At 38.7% G+C, this 21,088-nt stretch overlaps 1 protein-coding gene and 3 non-coding genes across 4 annotated transcripts; 3 read left to right on the top strand and 1 right to left on the bottom strand.

Moving 5' to 3' along the window:
* Positions 1 to 1,012: 1,012 nt before the first annotated feature.
* LOC103380349 (otoferlin) lies at positions 1,013 to 20,959 on the bottom strand. Its single transcript, XM_025061799.1, has 41 exons — positions 20,306 to 20,959; positions 19,464 to 19,534; positions 18,833 to 18,947; positions 18,686 to 18,740; positions 18,471 to 18,602; positions 18,323 to 18,385; positions 18,153 to 18,237; positions 17,911 to 18,070; positions 17,459 to 17,645; positions 16,894 to 17,376; positions 16,147 to 16,255; positions 15,887 to 16,067; positions 15,445 to 15,565; positions 15,081 to 15,181; positions 14,898 to 14,988; positions 14,693 to 14,809; positions 14,455 to 14,607; positions 14,180 to 14,369; positions 13,282 to 13,406; positions 13,067 to 13,201; positions 12,105 to 12,266; positions 11,781 to 11,900; positions 11,433 to 11,594; positions 11,176 to 11,341; positions 10,994 to 11,067; positions 10,883 to 10,909; positions 10,645 to 10,776; positions 10,282 to 10,355; positions 9,538 to 9,646; positions 9,173 to 9,310; positions 8,938 to 9,063; positions 8,348 to 8,475; positions 8,067 to 8,237; positions 7,751 to 7,911; positions 7,510 to 7,652; positions 7,344 to 7,432; positions 7,119 to 7,217; positions 6,389 to 6,630; positions 6,121 to 6,299; positions 5,518 to 5,618; positions 1,013 to 1,951 (listed from the first exon to the last, which is right to left on the bottom strand). The coding sequence occupies exons 2-41, from the start codon at positions 19,507 to 19,509 to the stop codon at positions 1,771 to 1,773; spliced, it is 5,433 nt and encodes a 1,810-aa protein (XP_024917567.1). The 5' UTR covers positions 19,510 to 19,534; positions 20,306 to 20,959; the 3' UTR covers positions 1,013 to 1,770.
* trnaa-agc (transfer RNA alanine (anticodon AGC)) lies at positions 1,063 to 1,135 on the top strand. Its single transcript has one exon. It is a non-coding gene; the product is annotated as a tRNA-Ala (tRNA).
* Positions 2,152 to 2,224, top strand: trnaa-agc (transfer RNA alanine (anticodon AGC)). Its single transcript has one exon. It is a non-coding gene; the product is annotated as a tRNA-Ala (tRNA).
* On the top strand, positions 13,948 to 14,020 carry trnaa-agc (transfer RNA alanine (anticodon AGC)). The gene has a single exon. It is a non-coding gene; the product is annotated as a tRNA-Ala (tRNA).
* Positions 20,960 to 21,088: the final 129 nt, after the last annotated feature.

Here is a 21,088-nt window from a genome sequence, read left to right on the forward strand (position 1 = left end):
AGGAAATTTGTTTTTGATTTCAAAACTACAGCAAGAAAAATCACAAAAAAGTAGGGTTTTTCTTTTTGTTTTCACTGTGTTATTGAACACACACATCTGTCACACACACATCAACACTAAATCTAACAATGATGATAAAATAAAAGAACAAAGAACACTCAGGCCAACAGTATTGTTGTGGAGGGACTACCCATCACACCCGGCGGCCTATGACGTCAAACGCCGAAAAAGTTCGCTGCTGACTTTAAAGGTGTATGAATTTATTCCTAAATGGCGGCTGTTGGCGTTTTGATGCAATGTGTTAGAGGAAGATACTTTTTTTGCTTTGCTTAACTAAGTTAAAAATGGCCGACTGAGGAATGTGTTTGGAGAACCTGTTTACTCATATATAAGTATATTTAGTGTTTAAACAGCTTGAGTGTCTTCTACAGTTAATTGTTTTAAATGAACCAAAAACGTTCAAAACGAACAGATACGTTGGGGTTTTTGAACACGGAGACCAGGTGGAACTTGTCCAGTACACTCCAGAAACTGGGAATCAAGGTGAGGGATCTGTGGAGTCGAACTCAGCTTTTCTATTTAGTAAAAAAGTAAACATTTGACAATGTGTTCACACCAGAACCTCAGTACTTAACAGGGCTCGTCTCTGGTTTAGGTTTGTTTTCTAGGGTGGTCGTCCTGAAGATCTTCAACACAGTAAGAACATCTTTCTTCTACTCTGTGCGGCCGCCGTGTCGCTGCTGTGTCTGCGTTTGAATGTGTTAAACATGGGAGCACAAACAACAGACGACCCCTTGACTGTTGTCTTGTTTGTTTCCTTTCAGTTTACCCTAGCTAGAGTTTACAGGCTTTAGAATCAGTGTTAGTCAGTCAGTCAGTGAAGTCTGACATGTGGTCAGGACTAACCATGAGCAGGTGGTTGTGACTCCGGTCCCTTTTTAATGGTGAGTGTGAGAAGGTAAATGTTGGCTGTGGGTTTGATTTCTGACAGGGGTACATAATAATGAAGTAGGTCGTGACCGCCAGATGGCAGCACTATGTCATTGTGAGGTATAACAGGCAGGGGGATTAGCTCAAATGGTAGAGCGCTCGCTTAGCATGCGAGAGGTAGCGGGATCGATGCCCGCATCCTCCAATGTTTTTTCTTTTTTTTTCTACATGAGACTGGATATTTCTAGGAGACGAAACAAGTCTGTCAGTAGTTTTGGTAACGATATTGAATTTATCAATAAAATATACCGTGCGGGTATATTTTATTGATAAAAGAGCTTGTCATGTGGTGGAACTTAAAATGGTTAAAGAAGTTTAAACAAAAATTTAACTTCACATCTCGTCTGTTATATGTTAACTTGACAGAAATGAGAAGTGACAGTAAGAGTAATGAAATAAAATGGATAAACCAGTGGTGTGTAGATTAAAAATGGTCCTTTATTCTCAAAAGTCTAACGTATTAATATTGTTGATAACTCCAAATTCCACTCCAAATACAGGTAAAAATATGTCGAATTTAGCAACAACAAAAACAATAATATTCCAAACTAAAAGAGAGTTACAACTACTTCTACAAACAACAACATCAACAACAACAACAACAATAATAATAATACACAAGCTTTTGTTATCCACCCATTAGTGCTAAGAAATGCAATTCAGCGGAAAATTATATCCTTTGGAAATTGTTGTTCATCCAGGGTAGTGGAGAGACTGTAGTAATTCTAATGTACCATGTGTACTGAGTAACAGGTTTCCAGCATAGAGAATATATATATGTTAAGCTCCTAACATCTTCTTCACCATGTAACCAGGCATGTTGTAGAGAAACAGACCTACGATGGCCAGCAGCAGTAGAGCGGTGACAATCTTGATGGTCAGCCACCGGTACTGGTCACACACCAGATGTTTTGCTGCTTTAAGAGGGATGAGGAACCAGAGGAGGGCGATGTCTGGGCGGCTAAAGGAGTAGAGATAAAAGAAGTTAATATATATTTTGTTTTAAAAAACAGTGGAACTTTAGCATGTTAAGTTATAATTATATATGTATAAATATATGTGTTGGAATGTCCAGGTATTAACACCCACTGTTAACGTTCAAGGTTGAAGACGTTGCAGATGTAATAAAATTCTCAAGACTGAAATCGGAGAGCCCGTCGTGGGGGATTAGCTCAAATGGTAGAGCGCTCGCTTAGCATGCGAGAGGTAGCGGGATCGATGCCCGCATCCTCCAATTATATTGCACATTTTTAAAGCAACATTTCTCACATACTAAACGGTTACAACTTCCCAAAATTGACGAGGGATAAATTAAGGGCGTTATATGTACATCACAACTTTTTAATTTTCCTGTATTGAAAGGCCAGTTTAAGATAATTTAAATTACATTTGTACGGGCATGCTGTGTGTTAAATGTATATTTATTGTGGAGTTATAGTTGAGGTTCAATTTATTACACATTATAATGCAGTACTTCTCAAACTTTGCCATCTCCCACCCACCATTGTGTAGAGCACCCCCCCCAACTCCGCATTCACAGCTTTATCTTCAAAACACTGCAAAAGTTTGTTTTAACCACCTCCATTTACAGAAATACTGCTATTTCCCTTGAACAAAATAAATAACACTGCAAATGCACTTTTCACATAGAGGACCAATAAAGAAAATACTGAAATTAAAAAACCTTTTTTCAGGGAGAAATAAATTTACCTTAGTTTGCAATCATTCCCTGGATGTAGAAGTAGAACAGCACATTCCCCCAAAATAACCAGAAACTGAAGGACACGTACACACAGACGACAGGACAAGCAGGAACCTAAACGGTTTCTGTTTACTATGGGTGAATTTATTTATAACTCTGACATACTGTATCATACATGGACACAATCAGGACATCATGGAGAGACACTAAATTTTCTTAAAAATTGTTCAGACAAGAAACCTTGAACAGATCCAACCTATCTGAATTTCCTTTAGACAAAATCCTTATTTTTGATTTATGGTTGTATTTCAATGATAATGATATTTATTAAAAAGAAAAACTCTAATTCTGTCACACCAGTAGAGACAGCAAGTTTAGATTTGTACATTAAACTACAATAAAAACCTATTGTAAATTCACTCAAACTATATAATATTAGGAGCCTGTTACTATTGGAATGGTGTTCTTTCAATTAAGGCATCAAAGGTTTGTTAGTTAATTGCAAAAAGCTCACAAAAATACAAATGACTAACTTCACACTCTGAGAAAAAAAAACAGTATCATCTTGTGATTTTTTAAATCAAGCTCCCAACATTTTCTTCACCATGTATCCGGGCATGTTGTATAGGAAAAGAGCGACAATGGCCAGCAGCAGAAGAGCAGTGACTATTTTGATGGTCAGCCATCGGTACTGGTCACACAGAAGGTGCTTGACTGCTTTGAGAGGGATCAGGAACCAGAGGAGGGCGACGTCTGGGCGGCTGGTGGAGCACAGAGATGTTAAAAGTTGTTAAAAGACGCAGAGAAAGAGATCACATGACTCGAACACGGGTGTCTGCACAGTGACGTAGGACCAGTTTACCTCTACACTACCCAAAATATTATTACCAATGCTGTGCAACTTCTACACAATCAGAAATGCTGCAAGGGACACTGCAGCACAGCATTACCAATGATGTTTAGTTCACGTTAAGAAGATGGAGTAAAAGCACAGTCTATCCCTACAGGATACCTTTTGTAAAACACTACAACAGTAGATTGTTGTAGTTCAAAGTAGAACATTTCAATCAAATGTTCTTTTTTTTTTTTTTTCTACTGGCAGTCCTTGGTGTCTTTGGACAACATCGCAATGTGCAGAAAATAACAGGATATATATTTATATACCAATATATATTTAAACCATGAATGATGGCACAGTACTGTTGACATGCATTAGCCTAATTTATCTTCCACTGAGTTTTACTTGGTGACAGAAATACAGTATCACGTTCCCCGATACGTTCACTGTATGGTTCAGGTGCTGACCAGCATGGACCCCAAGATTACAAAGAGATGAAACAGGTTGTCAAAACAACGATAGACAGCGGGTTAGATGAAGATGAGTTTAAGTGAGAAAAAACAAAATGTTTTCAAGCTGGTAGTGAGATCTGCTATGATATACAGAGTAGAGACAGTGGCAATGTTCAAAGGACAGATTGTTGAGCCTGAAGAAATTTTCTTAAGCAGTAACAAGGATGGACAGAACTGGGGAAGAGTAGATCAGAGGGGCAGCTCAGGTTGAATAGTTTGGAGATAAAGATAGAGATAAAAAGGATGATTAACATGAGCTAAGAAGAGAGATGTGGAAATATGGAGGAAAGACTGTGGATGAGGAGGTGAAGTGGAGGAATACATCTAAATTGAAACATCCAAAAACCACCATGCAGAATGACATATTTCTCAACACAGTCACATGTCGCTCTACAGAAAGGGGTTATATAAGTTGGTATAAAGACCATACATTATTCACTATTATTTTTGCAGCTGACACTTTCCACATGTTGTTTCTCAACGTTTTTTTTTTACCTGTGAGTTTGAGAACCACTGTTTTGGACTTGATTTGTGATCAGTGTAGATAGAAACAGGTGATTTATGGTATTAAGATTGTGTGATGTTTTTCCTAGTTTATGTTATATTATCAGTCTAATGTTGTTGTTGTTGTTTAAGCCTGTATTTAGAGCAAAACCGTGGCAGAAAGTAAACAAGGAGATTTAGAACTCGTTTTACGCCGTCTGGTTAATGGAAATTGCCAGAACCTTCTGCGGAAGTGTGTCTGAGCACCATCTCATGCTCCCAGCATTTTCTTGACCATATAACCAGGCATGTTGTAGAGGAAAAGAGCCACGATGGCCAGCAACAGCAGAACGGTGACAATCTTGATGGTCAGCCACTTGTACTGGGTGCAGATCAAGTGTTTAATGGCTTTGAAGGGAGTGAGGAACCACAGAAGGCTGGTGTCTGGACGGCTGGAAGAATAGAAAGACGAGTTCAGTCACACAGGTCCACTGCCAGACCAACCGCCTTGTTGAATGTCACATTTAAATGGGAATGTAGCTGACATCATTGAAATGAATAACTCAAATACAGATATGTCAGGGAATGCAAAACAAAAAAGGATATGAAGAAAAGCAACTTACCATGTAAAGAGAGAAGATCCTACTGTAGGTAAAAGTCCAGAACTTGGTGGATGAAAATTCATAAAATCTCTCCTCATCTTGGGAAATTTCCTTTTTTGACTGTTTTTTTTTTTTAGGTGAATTTATGTTTGTTTATTTCATCGTTTTATATATCTTTCCGCAAATTCAGGTTTATGAAGGTTTTAGTCATATGGTTACATTTTTTTTCATTTTTGGGGTGGACCTGGACTTTCAGCTGTTCAGAACTGAATCTAAGTGTAAAGTTTGTTCTGTCGTGTGTGTGAACCTCAGTATTCATGCATTTACATGTCTGTGAAAGTGTGACAATAAAAACCAAAGTTCATTCTTTGGTTTCTACATCTTTCATACTTGGGTTTCTCCAGAGGCTCTGGTTCATTACGTCCTTCACCAACAGGGTTTTTCTCAGCCTCCTCTCCTGTCAGCAGGTGCAGCTCAGCTTCCACTTTACCCTGACAACATGAAAAATACATGCAGTCACAAAACAGTCTAATGAAATCTTTAGTAAAGAGCAGCAAAGTCGGGTTAGTTCTTGGGCTTACTTGCCAACAGCAGAATGACACATTGTTAATGTTCTTCTTTATTTTAGGCCAATTTGGAAACACATCTATTTCTGTGATAACTGTTGTGCATCTGCGGGCAAATCATTGCTTTTTAAACTAACATCGGGCTAATTCTAATTGCCATGATGCACACTGATGAGCAGCGTATGTCAGGCTAAGTCTGTTTAGCTAGCTTGCTGAAAGCAAAACAACCAGTGCTTCATTTGTAAAGGTGGGGGGTCCTGAAACACAGAGAATGGCTGGTTCCCATGACTATTATTATTTTTTGTCATTATGACATGGAGGTGGCAGATCCAACGTCGGAGGTCCTGTTCTGGCAGCACCAGCTCAAATTAAGGCTAGAAAACAACACCGTTATTCTTGACTTTGTAAAATAAAAAAATAGACTCACAGTCAGTTCAAACTCATCTTCCTCATTTCTGGCCACGAAAGGCCACCAGCCTTTGATCCTCTTCTGTTTAAAGATGGAGACCATGGGCAGGTCTGTTTCATTTGTCACCATATCGATGCTGCACTGCTTGGCAGTCTTAGCACCTCGTGGGAAGCGATTCAGATCCAGCTCAATAGCACCTGCATGAAGGACATTATTTTAGGAGTGGTGTCTTATTACCATTTGTGTGTTATCAACTGTGATCCATATAGCCAACACTGATTTTTACCAAGGAAGTCATCTGCAGAGAAATGGTCAGCATCCCACACTTGTAGATTGAGGCGAGGTGGAATCTTGTACTCTGTCTCGTCCCAAGCGAACATGGACTCTTTTTTGGAGATGCTGATCTTCTCCTCGGCCATCAGGTAGTCGAAGGGGTAGATGAAGCGCCAGTTGAAGTTGCCCTCACCAGTGATGGAGTGGTAGTGGACATCTGTGTCTTGTTTGTCCTCCTGTTGCCCTTTTAACCAGCTGTCAAAGACACAGTTGATGAAGGGAATAAACAAGATTTGAACATAAAATATTCTTCTTCTAAATCGAATTATAAAAGAGCTTTTAAGAATGCCTTGAAAAAAAGGCATTCCTAGCTATTTTTAATATCTTTCTAAGTGTATTTGCAGCAGTTCTTAATTTATTTTGAAACATGTGCTCTTATTTTGAAGTTAACAAAAACCTTAACTAGCGCCTGTTGGCTCGGTAAATTGCAGGACCTGTTACGGTTACCTGTTTCTGTTTTGTTATGGTCCCATACTTAAGAAGGTATTGTGGAAAAATCATACTGTTGACCGTGAAGCTTGAGCATCTTTTACCTGTGTTGGTCCAGTGACTATGGCTATTCTTTCTTACTTTAATCACACACAGCTGAAAGTTATGGATAACTCGTCTTAATTGGACTAAACTGTCGTTTTCTTTCTCTGAAATTTAAACAACAACAAACAAAACTTCAATTTTACAGTTACCCTCGCACAAATATATCACTGGATTTCTCCCCAGTAAAGATGTCATCGTCCTCTAGAACAACTTCGTCTGTGTTCCAGATGATCACCCTCAGCTCAAACCTGAACACGTAAAAAAACATATAATTATAGAAGTACAAATTGTGTAAATACACAACACAACGTTTTTGTATATATTTAAGGGGCTGTATAAGAATGGTTCAACCCAGTAGTTAGTATTAAACATACTTCTTTGGTTTTCTTGGTGAAATGTCAAGTGCGGGACCAGGTGCAGTCATGTCCTTTGGGAACATGTCCACCCACATCTCAATCCTTCCCTGAAACCACAGACAAGCATGGGTGAACCCAGTCCTGCAGGTATTAAAGAGAACAAAAAGGAATATTTGCTTTATACTTGTTCAATTCCTGGTTTGTCGGGGTGGAGCAGAGGTCTTGTCTCCACATGTTCTGGAATAAGTTTACAGCCAACACGAGGGATGTGGTCCCAGTGATTCAACACGGTCAGAGCCAGGTGTTCGTCGGTTTGCTTCTTCAAACCTGAAGAACGTCAAAGGATGTGGTGTGAGCTTAAAATGATAATAATCAGTGTACAGTGTCCATACAGTTAGATGAATAGGTCAAATTAAAGAAGCTACCGTTTTCATCCTCAATCTCAGTGTGTGCCATGAAGACCCTGTTCTCCACCTTCACTCTTCCTCCAGGTCCATACTGAGGAGAGTCCACTTTGCGGTCCTTGCACAGCTTTGCCAGGATCTGGGTTGGTTTCATGGGGTCTCTCCAGACATTGTAACCATGGCTTGAAAAAATTAGGGATAAAGTAAATTAATCCATCAGTGGTGTCAAAGGATGAAAGAAAAGTGTGACTTGTAGTCCAGAAAATACGATACGATAATCCTCGCTCAAAGAGAGCCCTGAAACACTGAAGTGTACATGTAGGTGTTGTAGTCTTACATGGAGTAGTTCCGTGCAATTCCACACGTGGCTCTGTGTTTGCTGTAGAAACGGTTTTCCAGGTCAAGTTTGGTTTCTCCGATCAGGTCGTCGGTTCCCACCAGGTCCCAGTCGTAGATGGACACAGTGAGGGTGGAGTCCATGGGGAATGTGGCCTCAATGTCAAAAGATCTATGGTTATAAGATAAAAACTCTTAGTATTAGTTAAAGTGCGGGTTCGGCAGTAAACTTTGTACATGCATAAAATCATTCTGTTAATACTAAAAAATATTTTTACTCACTTGCCAAACAAAGGGTTGAGCTGTTTGGAGATGTAGTTCTCTTTGTCCTTGACTTCTGTCTTCCCCATTCTGATCGCAATGTAAGGGTCAGCTTTACCATTAATGTCAGCTGGATGAAGATCAGTTGCCTTAAAAACAAAAGTACACATTTTTTTAAATATACAGTATAGAGTATATACGATAAAAGTACAGAATACATTTTTGGCTCTGTGAAATATGATTTAAGGAGTTATATTTGGAATATTTCCAAATTAATTTGACGAGATTTAGTCTGTTAAAGGTTTCCAACAAGACCTTAAAAACATTCACCATCTCCTTTAAAGGAGAACTTTTATCATTGCAGCACACATTTGGTCTCTTTTCTTACTATTGCTAACATTCTGCCACTTATTTACTTGTTACTTTATTTTAATGAATTGAATGAAATAATCTCTTGGCTAGGGGATAATTTAGTTTTGAATATTGCTATATTTTTCTTCATGAAGTATTTTGGGCAGTCAACCAATGCTCATTTGTGACTTTGTCTGCACAATCTGACTTTTGAGAAGTCATTAACCCACTGTTAAGTCGTGAAGGTTGAGTTGTCTTACCCTGATGACATAGACACGAACTAAGACATTGATCGGATCGTTGCTAGGAATGTTCTGAAACATTCCCATGCTGGACTCAAAGTCTCTGGGCAGATCGTCAGACACTTTGTACATGCAGAGCGACCCCTGCAGTTAAGAAAAATAATAATGAGACTTACTTTATTAAGGCATATTTAAAATGTAAAAAGTAGAAGAATAAAATCAACAAATATGTTCTTAAATCTTTTGTCCTTACTTTGAACTTTCCCACAATCCTGTCCTCATCTGTAATGTTCTGATCGTCATCGTCACCACCCTTTCCCCTGAAGAGGTTGAAGCTGTGAAGCCAGTCCTCAAAGTTGTCAAATTCACTCTCAAGTTCTTTAGGATACACCTAAGATATGTAAGAAAGTATGTATTAGACATTCAAATCTCTCTTAATGACTTTAGGATACCACATCTGTAGAGAACAAAAAGTAAAAATCAGTGCAGGTGACAGGACTCAGGGAACAACTGTGGCTGTACTGACACATCAAGCTTGAATCGCAGTTAAAAGGCCTCTTCAATGCACATGTACACAGTTAAAGACATGAAACAGCCAAATACTCCATACTCCAGTACCTTCAACTCGTCCAGCTTTGGCTTCTTCTTCTCAAACGGGTCGAACAACTGCTTCTTCTTGTCCTTCTTTCCTTTTCCTTTCTTGGAGCCTTTTACGGGAGAGTCATCAGGTTTGATATCTGAGTGCAGGTTAGTGACGAGGATGGAGTGAAGAAGGAAGGGAGTAGGGAGCAGGAGGAGGAGGAGTAGAAGCGGATGAAGGAACGGTGCGCTCGAGACATGAATTCTACATGAAAGTTGTCAAAAATCAGCTGCAAGTGTTTGCATAGAGTGTTGGCGTTGAACTGCATCACTGTCCACAGATCAGTTGGCCAACAACTTTGAATGTGTGATGATATAGATGTGCAGCCTTACAGGCCCAGCTCCAAATAACTGGATTTATAAAAATCCAGTTATTACTTTTACAAATAACTTTTTTTTGCTTTGACAACTTTCATGGTCAGCATACAGTTAATATGCACATATGGGAGGGAAAAAGATTTCCCACATTTACGATTCTGGATTCATGTCAGATCAGCTTCTACATGAAGGCATTCTCGGACTACAAAGTTCACTGTAGATGAAGACAACAGAGTTAAAGAGCTGGTAAAATGCATGCTTAATACTACAAAAAGGTCAGGTCTATTTGTTCCCTGTTTAGAAAAAAAAAAACACCAGACAGTCAACCTAGTATTTGGGTGCATGACCTAAAAAACCAAACTGATCAAACCAGCCTGTTTTTTTCTAACAGTCATCTAGTTTTTACCTCCACCGTCTGCCAGGTCCATCTCATCTTTGTCCTCTGTATCAGACATAGCTGCTTCCTGAGCTTTGAGGGCCTGTCAAAGAGAATGACACTTCACATCAAACAATAATTATACATTAACACTGTGGTTTACAACATGGGGGGTGGGCCCCAAAATTTAATATTACATTTTACCACAGTGGGAAAATTGCACTGATTTATATTTTTATTTCCTTTACTCAATGAGAAAAAATAATAACTTGAAATTGAAACAAGTCTATATAAACATTTACCGTTAAAGGTAACTCCTCATCCTATCAGCGTTAAATATATCTTCAGTGTATTATGTAAACACCTCTAGGTTTTTATTTTATGATTCTCACCTCTGTCAAGGTTTCAATGGAGGCGAAGTATTTGGACCACCAGTCCAACATGCTCTCATCCAGTTCCTCTTCTTCGGGCTCTTCACCCTTCTTCCTCTTTTTCTTCTTTCCTTTTCCATCCTTAGCGTCATCCTTTCAGTAAAATATAAAGGTTATTTGTGATATAAAAGTATGTATTTATTGTAACAATTATTATGTTATATGTATTTTTATAAGAAAGTGACACAACACCACTTACCTCAACTTTGACCACAGCATCAGAGCACTAGAAAAAAAGCAGATGGGATAGTTTTAGGTTACTATATACATTTCTTATATAAATGTTACTTAAAAATATGACAAAACTCACAGAGTCAAGTTTGACCACAGTGTCCATCTTCCTAAAATTTGCGTCAGAATCCAAGCTCACAACAATGATTTCATCTGAGAGATAAACAGTTGAGATGATAATAAGATGGTGAGCATCTGTCATCAGATCATTTTGTCTCAAAATGAACAAAAACATTTTGATATACTGTTTTTTTTCTTTACCTGTGTTGTTTCCAGACCAGTTGTTTGCCTGTTTGTCTGGCCTGTGGATAAACTTCCGTAGACTTGTGACAGCGTTGGACCCAACTAGAGTGTAGCGTCCAAAAGCCCTGCAGTCCACAACCCTTATGTTGAGTGGTGGGTGAAGCAACTCGTTCTCAGGCAAATCCTGAGGAGGAAGGTCCAAATTGATGTTTTTAATTTGCATTTATGGAGTTGTTATTATTATATAAAAACATATTCCTGAAGTGATTACATACCACTTCAAACCACTTGACCAACGTGCTGAAGTTGGGGTTTTTCTTGTAGTTGGGGATGAGGGCAGACTGCACTCCCTTTCCTGCACATTCAATGTCCACACGAGGGCGATCCACCTGAGCCAGATTCACCCTCTTCAAGTCTCTCAGGCCCCAAAATAAAACCTAAAACAGAAGGCAGTTTGGTTGGTCATTATAACACATATATATGTATTTGCTCTATAGAAGAACCATTGTCCAATTGTTAAAGTGCATTCATAGGATGTTTAAAAAAACAAACCAAGCAGCTATTGAAGGTTTTTCTTGCATTTCAGATGAAAACATATTAGTCTGTGTCAGATGAGCTTTTACCTCAATCCTATACTTGCTGAGCACTGGTCGGATTCCAAGAGGTACTGGCATGATTGGTCCACGGTCCATATCTGAAGGTCCCTCTATTGGAGGCAGATCAGCTTTTCCATTCGGTCCAATCTACATATAGAACAGCATTAAAGCATATTAGCTTTTCACACGATTTCAGTCAAGTTAAAACTGATAAGTAGATCACAGAACACCTAGACTGTCCTGAACCTTTAAAAACAAAACTTTCGTTTAGAGCTATAGTATATTAATAATGGTTTCTATAATGTTGTGCACTATTTATCTATCAATCTCTCCATCTTTTGTCAAATTCACCTGCAGAAGCTCAAAAGCTGCCAGCATCTCTCCAGCGCAGCAGTTTCCACGGTAGATCTGATAGTACTCCAGTTGTGGGGGGAAGCGTGGGGGGCCGTAGTGTTCATCCGCCATCTTGACCACAGGCTTTGCAAAAGTTCTTCCCATGAAGTCAGCTTTACCCTGTGACGAAATCAGACCTTAAAAAGTCTACTCAGTGAGACGGGAAGCGTTAGAGAAGGTTTGTTTTCTTGGTATCTGTCAAAGCATTTGAATTATAATGGCGTCAATCGATGGTGTTGATTCATCCAATCAGAAGGAGGGAAAACATGGCTTCAGATGCACATGTTTCCGTAGAGACAAGAGATTCAGATGCAATGACGATAAAATGGAAAAACAAGATTCATAAAAACAAGAGCCCTGGAAGAACCAGTTACTGCAGAACAGACTGATTTCATTCACTCCTAACAAATCTCTCCTGCAGTTAGTGGTAATGAGCTGTTCAACATTATTGGGGTTTTTTCTCATAAAAAAGCACAAATTAAATTCTCAAATGCAAAGAAATGCAACAGGAGTAAGAGCATCAGTCTCATGGACAACAGTGAATTGAGTCCAACGACATGAGTCTTGTTCCTCCTGCATGTCTTTTATTACATCTATAACTATTTATTGACACACGTTTAATTGTTATAACTCTACAAGGCAAAATAAAAGCATAGGAATCCACACTCTACTTATCCCAGTGGTCATCCACAACAATGGTGTTAATGACAGAAACAGATATAAAATTGACAAGTCAGGAAAAAGCACTGGTCCAGATGAAAAATCTGTCAGAAAACAAACTTAATCACAAATAATTACATTAAACGAAGAACAGATTCTTGGAGGCTTATCAAGGTCTCAGTAAAGATGCCCTTTTATGGTATTTAATGGGAATTTGTGCAGGAGATCATTCTTATTGTAACTGTTTCAAAAGTCCTCACCACGGTGTCCTGATCGTAGAGCTCGATGACGATAATCGGAGGGTCATCTCTCAGTTCAGTGGCCTCACCAAACAACTCCACGTTCTCAAAAACCAGCAGCTGGTCCCATGTGGGGCAAAGAGTCTCGGGTAAAACCTAATGGGGGAACCAACAAAAACATTAAGTCAAGTGGAATCTGCTCAGCAATATCCCATACTTCAGGTATTTGTTCTTACTTCAGTGACTTGACTCTGTGTGGAGAAGAAGACTCTGGCAAAAGGGTCAGACAGTCCTGTGCTGTCAGCAGCAAACAGGCTGCGAGCCTGGTACATGTGGACCCTCAGCTGGAAGATCTGTTTCACTGAGGAGACAGACGTACAGATGTTTATACCACTGAATCTGTCCAATGTTACTTTTGGCTAACTTTCAACCAGTTCTAAATGACTGGTGATTTCTGGGCTATTTCTAGGCTAACTTGAATGTTTTTTAGTTATTTATTTTTGTTGTTTTGCATTTCTTGTTAATATAAAATGTCCCTTTTTTAAACAGTTTTTTAAAATTAATTTAGTATTTTATTTACTTATTATAATTATTACTCATTTTAAATTTGAGCTTCATCTTGCTAATATCCTTGACCTAACCTATCTTTTAAAATAAAAATATCAATTTACCGTTGGTCAGGGTTATTTTTTGGCACTTTTGCTACAATGTTAGCTAAATTTAAGCTTTTAAGATGGATTGAATTTTTGGTGTTTTTGTGGTTTTATTTATCTTCAGCTGTTAGACCTCATTGTGTGAATGTTTTTAATACATAAAAACATGTCCAAGTCCCTTCAGACATGTGAGTGGACAGCATACTTTGAAGACAAACATGAGCTGTTACTTCAAACTTCACATCACGTGGGGGATTAGCTCAAATGGTAGAGCGCTCGCTTAGCATGCGAGAGGTAGCGGGATCGATGCCCGCATCCTCCAACACTGAAACTTTTCATTCATGGTTTGCAAAAGTTATCTACATGCAAAACATTAGTTTGTTTTTAACTCTAATACAGTGATAACCATGGATGTGAAGCAGATCAGCATAAAGACTCATAATGATGTTTCATTTTGTTATTATTATTATGAGAGTCTTACTCATGTAGGTGAGGCTAATGGGAGGTGTAGAAGGCAGACCAGGTCCTTTGGACAACCTGTTTTCTTCAAATCCATTGGGGAGCCCGTCCAGGTAATCTTTACGCTGCCGGGTCAGACCCAGCCAGAAGTAAATCTCTATCTTGGACTGAACTGTCCAGCCAGCAGGGCCAAAGCCTTTCTTGCCAGGGATCTGGAGGAAGCACATCAGAGAAGAGCTTGGTCAAGCATGATGAGAGGAATTTCTTTAATCAAACACTGGTTTTGAATAAACTCACTCTGAGGAACATAGTTTTGACTTTGCCACAGTCTTTTCCTCTCTCCTCGTCCGTTGCAGAATAAAGAATGTCTTTGGAAGGGACTCTGGCATAAGCAACGCGCTTCCCATTAGTTATCATCCATATGAAAACATCTGGAACACTGTGTTGAGGCTAATACAGAAAGAAGAGCACTCTTGTAAAACAAGCCAATTACAAAAGTTAGTAAGTAGCTGCCGGTGTGTTTTTTTTTTTTTACCTCATCAGCCAAGAATCGCAGCTTGGACAGGAAGTTTTGAGAGAGTTTGAGTTTGTCTCTCACTGTGCTCTTCTTCACCTGTGTCCTCATGGTTTTAGCTTGTTGACCAATAGACTCCTGAAACCATACAAATCCCAGCGTTTAATGGAGAGGAGTGGATTTGTACAGTTAAATTGAACTGCTCTGTTGTCATTTCTCCACATACCACTTCTGACAGGCACAGCTTCAGTCTCTCCCTGTCCAGTTTGGTTTTACCAGACTGATTCTGGTCCTTGCTTGCCAATGAGATGAACTGACTGAAAGCAGAAAAGTCACTTAACAACAATAATTTATTCTGTACGGTGTGTGTGACCAATGCAGCCCAGTTGGACATTGGGGACATCATTACTTGCAGCCATGGCCAAGTTCCTCAAGGACACCCCTGAGTCTGCGTTCAGGATAGGCCTTCTCTGTCTTAATGATCTCCATCACATCATTCAGTCCTTCCTCCTGTAGAAACAACAGATCAAATTCAGATTTTAAGGAAAGTCTTTAGCATTAGTACAGCGGTGGACCAGTGGGTCTTTAATTCAATGTTAGGGACTGGGAAGTGTTGGTACCAGGGTACAAAATCTGGTATATACAGTTTTATGTATTGCCTAATTTAAGTAGGAGTGTGATATGAATCGAGAGACTTTTTTTTCACGAACTACAGTTTGTTATCACGTCTTTTGGGGTGGAGGGGGTTAAACTATGATGTGTGTGTGACTTGCCAGTTTATCTGCAATGTTGTCAATGATGTTGGCATTGTACAGCCTCCTTCTCTGATCCTGCCACCAGCTTTTGATGTAGAAGCACGGCTTTCTCTCGAAATAGGGCAGGTGGAAGTAGTTTCTGGAAATTTAAATATTAGGCAAGAGTTAAAAACAAAAGGCAGGACAAATGAATGACAATAACAGAAAATGTTTTTAAAAACTGTTAGCTGTACCATTTGACTAGTTAGCCACCTTCCCAGTCATCAAGTGTGACGGATTCAAATGAATCCTCCAACCACATTAACCCCCCTCTTTATATTGGCTGACTTCAGTCTCCACCATCAGTGCACCACAGTTAAAATGGGTTTATAACTGATAGTTTGTTGTCATGTCAAACTTTAGAGATATAGAGATAATCCTTTAATACTGGCTGTGTTATAATGCTCTTTCATGCCCTGACCGATCAGTGACGACAGGTTTCATAGGAGGTGTAGTGGCCACGGATGCCAGGTCTCCATCATCTTCCATCTCCTCCTCACTTGAGTTGTGGATCAGTTCTGTCTCGTCTTCATCTCCGCTTCCGCCTTTCTTCCCTTTGATTTTGGGCTGGACGACTCCATCGATCTCGTTTCCATAATAACCTGACAAACAGCAAATGACAATCAATAAGAATAACAAGGAGCTATAACAGTTTGTCTTTGAGAAGGTAATGAGAAATACCTATGGTGACTTCAAAGTTGATGGGCTTATCCCCAATCTTTCTGTCAATCATTGTAGCCTCGAGGAAGGATCCAAAGAGGAAAAACTCCTCGACCTTCCCTGTCGCTGTCTGTAAAATAATCCACAAGGAATCTGAATGTGAGGAAGTCAAACCATGTGGCTGTGTGCAATATTCAACATATTTACAATGTTTGTGAATATCAAAAATATAGTTTGTCAGTAAAAATATTTCACATTTAAATATATAATCTAATGTAAACTAGCATGTAATTTACTGTAATGTGATATAGACTAGTCTAATCTGATTTGATCTCATTTATTCTTATTCAGTCTAATCTAAATGATTCCACTCTAATCTAATCTAATAGCATGTAATTTAATGTCTAGTCTAATCTAATGTGATCTAATGTATTCTTATTTATTCTAAATGTATTTATTTATTCTAAGTTATTCTAATATAATGTAGTTTAAACAAACAGAGTTTATAAAAACCCCTGTCTCCATGAATGGACTCCTGACTGTAAAGCTGTAATACCAGCTGATGGACAGTCAGAATTAAATCCCCTGTGGACTTACACAAAAAGAGGCCACATTATTAACATGCAAACAACATGTTAATAATGCAAATGTTGACAATTAATAATTCACATTAACCCTGGCAGAACAATAGTTTCTGTGGTCAGAGCAGGAGAAAACAACCACCTGTCCTTCTGCATCGCTGCTCATCCATACAGTACAGTGACCCACCTCCGACATGTTGGGTATTCCCTCCACCTGCACCTCAGGGGAGCAGGAGCATTCAGGAGAGGAGGTGTCCAAGATCTCCACATTCAGGCTGATGAGCAGACGGGCTCTGAAGGACACCCCTTCCCCGAGTCCATCATTTAGCTCCTGGTACTCGTCCATTAAGGTGTAGGTCCTAGTGGAGCCGTACATGTTCACCCAGGCTGGACCAAGTGTGGGGAGGAAGCCTGAGAAATGAAAGAATAAGATTAGCATTTGATGAACTGACACCGGGAATAAACTAAAAAACAAAGAACCACCTTTGTCCCCGTCGTTGGAAATGGTTCGCAGGTTCACAAAGTGGGTTCCTATAGCTACATCATTGACTTTGTCAGAATCACGGATCTGGATCTTCATGCGTTTGCATAGTGGTGGAAACATCTCAGTGAAGACTATCTGCTCGTTCCAGATGGGTTCATAGCAGCTCTTCTGAACTGATGTCTTCCCCTGTCGTCACACAATAAAAACATTGTGCATTAATGACTAGCCAGGTCCATGTAGCTTCAGGGTCTGTGAGACAATCTTTCACCTTTTGCCCAGCAAACAGTACTTGAACATAGGGATCAACCAGGTCCTTGTTTTCTCCTATGAAGGCCTTCTTCACGTTAGCCATGATGCTGGTGTTCATTCTGGGGAGTCCCTCTGCTCTGTAGATCTTCAGGTAATACCGGGCCCACTGTCGCTCGGCTGGGACGCCCTCAGGTATCAAGAGGTTCCTGGAAATGATAAGAATAGTAAACAATTAAAAATAGGATATAATTTTAAAAAAATATGAATCACTATGTAATAGTGGTTCTTGTTAAGACAAAAGTGACAAAGTTTATATCTATTTTACAAACCAAAACAGATGGAATATTTATCCTTATCGTCAGAGAAAAGTCCTACTTAAATTATTTCCTTTCTTGTAATGATCAGTGTGAAACGTAGTAAGGTTGTATAATTTCATGTAGTAAACGTAAAGTGGGAATGACGTTTCTTCACCCTTCCACGTCATCTTCGTCAGACTCATTGGCCTTGTGTGGAGTCTTTATTGTGTCTCCTTTAGCCACAACTGCAATGTCACACTTCACGTATCCTTTACAACCCGCTGTGATGTCATCAGGGTCCGACAACAGAGCCCATTTGTGGTAAAACTGATGTTCTGCAAATGATATATTTGTAAGTAAATGGTGTAGTATCACAGAAACGCCTCTACTGTTGTTTGTTTAGTGTTGGTTCGTTACCTGGCTGTGAGTAGATGGTGCCAACATCAAGTTTGAAGGTTCCAACCAGCGTGCCACTACGTAGCAGGTTTTTAGAGTGTATAACCTAAAGTTGTATTAAAGCAGGACGAACCATTTAGTTTACTTGACTTCACACAAAAGTATTTGTTTAAATCGATATTACAACTTACAGACAGCTTCAAGATTTTGTCGAACATGACATCTGGAGGGACATGGAAGTCAAAGACAAAATACTGGAAAACAGAGAAGAGTTTGGGATGAAATTGACAGCATAGTGGTAAATTTGAGAACGGTATATGGTTGTAAAGACTGATTTACTTCATTGTAATAAGGGCAGTTGGTCGATTCCTTCATGGATGTGTACTTTTTATCTTCACCAATCTCCACGCAGACCATTGGATCCATGTTCTGACCCACCAGCTGTCTGGCCTCAATCACTGTCACACTCACCTGAAACCAAGAGACGAATTATTGTTTGTTGTGCTTTTGAGGACGGATCTTTTTTAAATGAAAACATTCTCGGTTCATCTTACTTGGTAATCTACCGGTCTGCCAGAACTGGGTTCCATCTTGATGTCTGGTTTTGACCTATAAATAGGAGGCATTAATTGCATTTATGTAGAAAAAGAAACATTTACCTTTGACTTAACAACAAAAATATCAAGAGAAACCAGACTTGCCTCTTATTTGACACATTGGTGGTAACAGCTGTGACTGATGCCACTGAGATGGTGTCCAGGTCTTGGCCTTTCATGAACATGCCAATGTTTTCTGTCTCCAGAATGGCAGGTTCATCTAGATGTTAAATGGAGACACATTGAGGACACAAGTGTCAGAAGGGCTCAAACAAAGAGTTAAATGTTGAAGTTAAAAGTTGAACCATGTTAAAAAAATGACAAAAAAAATAGATAAGAATTGTTCATCTGGAAATTAAAACGCTTATGGTAACTTCAAGGATTATCTTTGGTAAAAACTACAGAAAAGAAAAACATAGCAACATATTCAAAGGCTAATTAAGTTGACTGTCTTTCGGTCAAATAGTTAAGTCAAGAAAATGGTGGATCCCCACCAACAGCTGATTGCCAATGATGTCATCAACTTCACTCAATGAAACCTCAGTTATGATCATTACTGTTCAATTCTCAGAGCAGAATTGAATTTATTTTATATTTAATCAAGCATAATGGCTTAAAAAAGCTTTTTTTTTGGCTAGCTACAATAACTGCTTGATACAAAATGGCTGGAAAAACGGATTTCCAGTCTTTCAATTCTTTGACCCATTCTTCTATCATCAGTCTTGGCCTCTGATACCTCCACTTTTGTCCTCCTTGTGTCCACGGTGCTTACTTCGCTTCATGGTGCAAAACCTATCTTCGTACGCTCTGTGGAAAAAAAAAACAATTCTTCAGACTGTAATTTTACACTTAATGAATTAAATGTCAGTTTTAAACCAAAAAAACACACTGGCGTTTTTGCAAAAATACAATAAACTCTAAACTATATTTTCTTATCAAAGAATAATTTCAAACAATCAGTAAAACAGTAGTTTGTTGGGGTTTTTTTTTTTTCAATATGTTCTGCACCTTTAATGACATTAACCAAAGGGTTCGTTTGCTTTGGAGCCACACCCTGGCTTAGCCTTCAAAAGGGGTTTTTAATTATTCAAATCAGCTGACCTTAATCAGTCAATTAAATAGAAGAAGTAATTTGACACCGATTGGGGTAAAAGAATACGCCTAATTATAATTAATCAGCAGTAATTACTCAGCAAAATACATAGAAGAGCAGTTTTTATCTGGAAATTTATTTCGTTTCTTTGTGCAGGAAATCTTGACACAAATGAACCGTTACTGTTTAATTTACATTTCCATACCTGATAAAACCCACAACTTTACACTACATGTTGCATTCTGGCAATTTATAATTTGTAAAACAAAATAAAATGTCCTCATTGTTAAATGCCTATTGAAAAGTGAAGGTAATTATTCATTTCTGTATATATTTACTGCTTCGTTCACATAAAGGCAGCGACCAACAAGACAGTGATTATGAAAAACCTTCTTTCAAAACCTGACAATGCAAAACCACTAGCCCCTAAAGACAGAAGAGTGTAAACCATAGCTCAACAAATATTGTAAATAGAAGATTCTTACCATACAGGACAGTGATATTCAGGTTTCCTGCTGTAGCTCCAAAGGTCTTGAAGCCTCCTGAGAGGAAAACAGTTCCTTGGACTTTACTTCCTCTTCTTACCTTTTTCTCAATCAACTCAACCCTTACATGGACATTTTAACAGCAGTAAGAGCAAGGGCTACAAAGTTAAAGTTGCAGAGAAAAGAATTGAGTTTGTCCCAGTCTGAAGCTGTGCAGGAGTGATGTGATACACCGATTAATAGTGCATGAGTGTTGAACCTGAGACTGGTAACTATAACTGAGGGCCTGATGAGAGACGTCACTGTGAGCAGTGACTGACCAATCCACACAGCCACATCACTTCAGTACAATGTTTACAAGTTTTTCGAAATAGTCACTAATATCATTAATCAATGCTTAAGTGTTTTAAGTGGATTTTCAAAGAGAGATGACTATGTTTTGCTCAATTTGAGCTATCATATTATAGCACATTTTTGCCCAACGTTTTGTGCTATCGTTTCAAAGCAACTTCTTTTGATTTACTTTTGCTAGCTGTAAACGTTTTTTGTTTTTTGTTTATCTTTGCCATATTATTAAAAAACTTTTTAAAAAATCACTCATCTTCTCATCTCATCTTTTGGCAAACTGCTATCTATTTCAATTGTAATGCTAGCTGTTCCATCTTCAGCCATTTTGAATTTTTAGATATTTCTTTTACTTTTACCAAATATTTGTTTTTATTATTTGTCTTGTTTTTTATTTTTTTGTTCTTGAGTTTTGGATAATTTAATTTATTTTGTATT

This window comes from Cynoglossus semilaevis, chromosome 1 (genome assembly GCF_000523025.1).
Source record: "Cynoglossus semilaevis isolate Cse_v1.0 chromosome 1, Cse_v1.0, whole genome shotgun sequence".
Taxonomy (NCBI): domain Eukaryota; kingdom Metazoa; phylum Chordata; class Actinopteri; order Pleuronectiformes; family Cynoglossidae; genus Cynoglossus; species Cynoglossus semilaevis.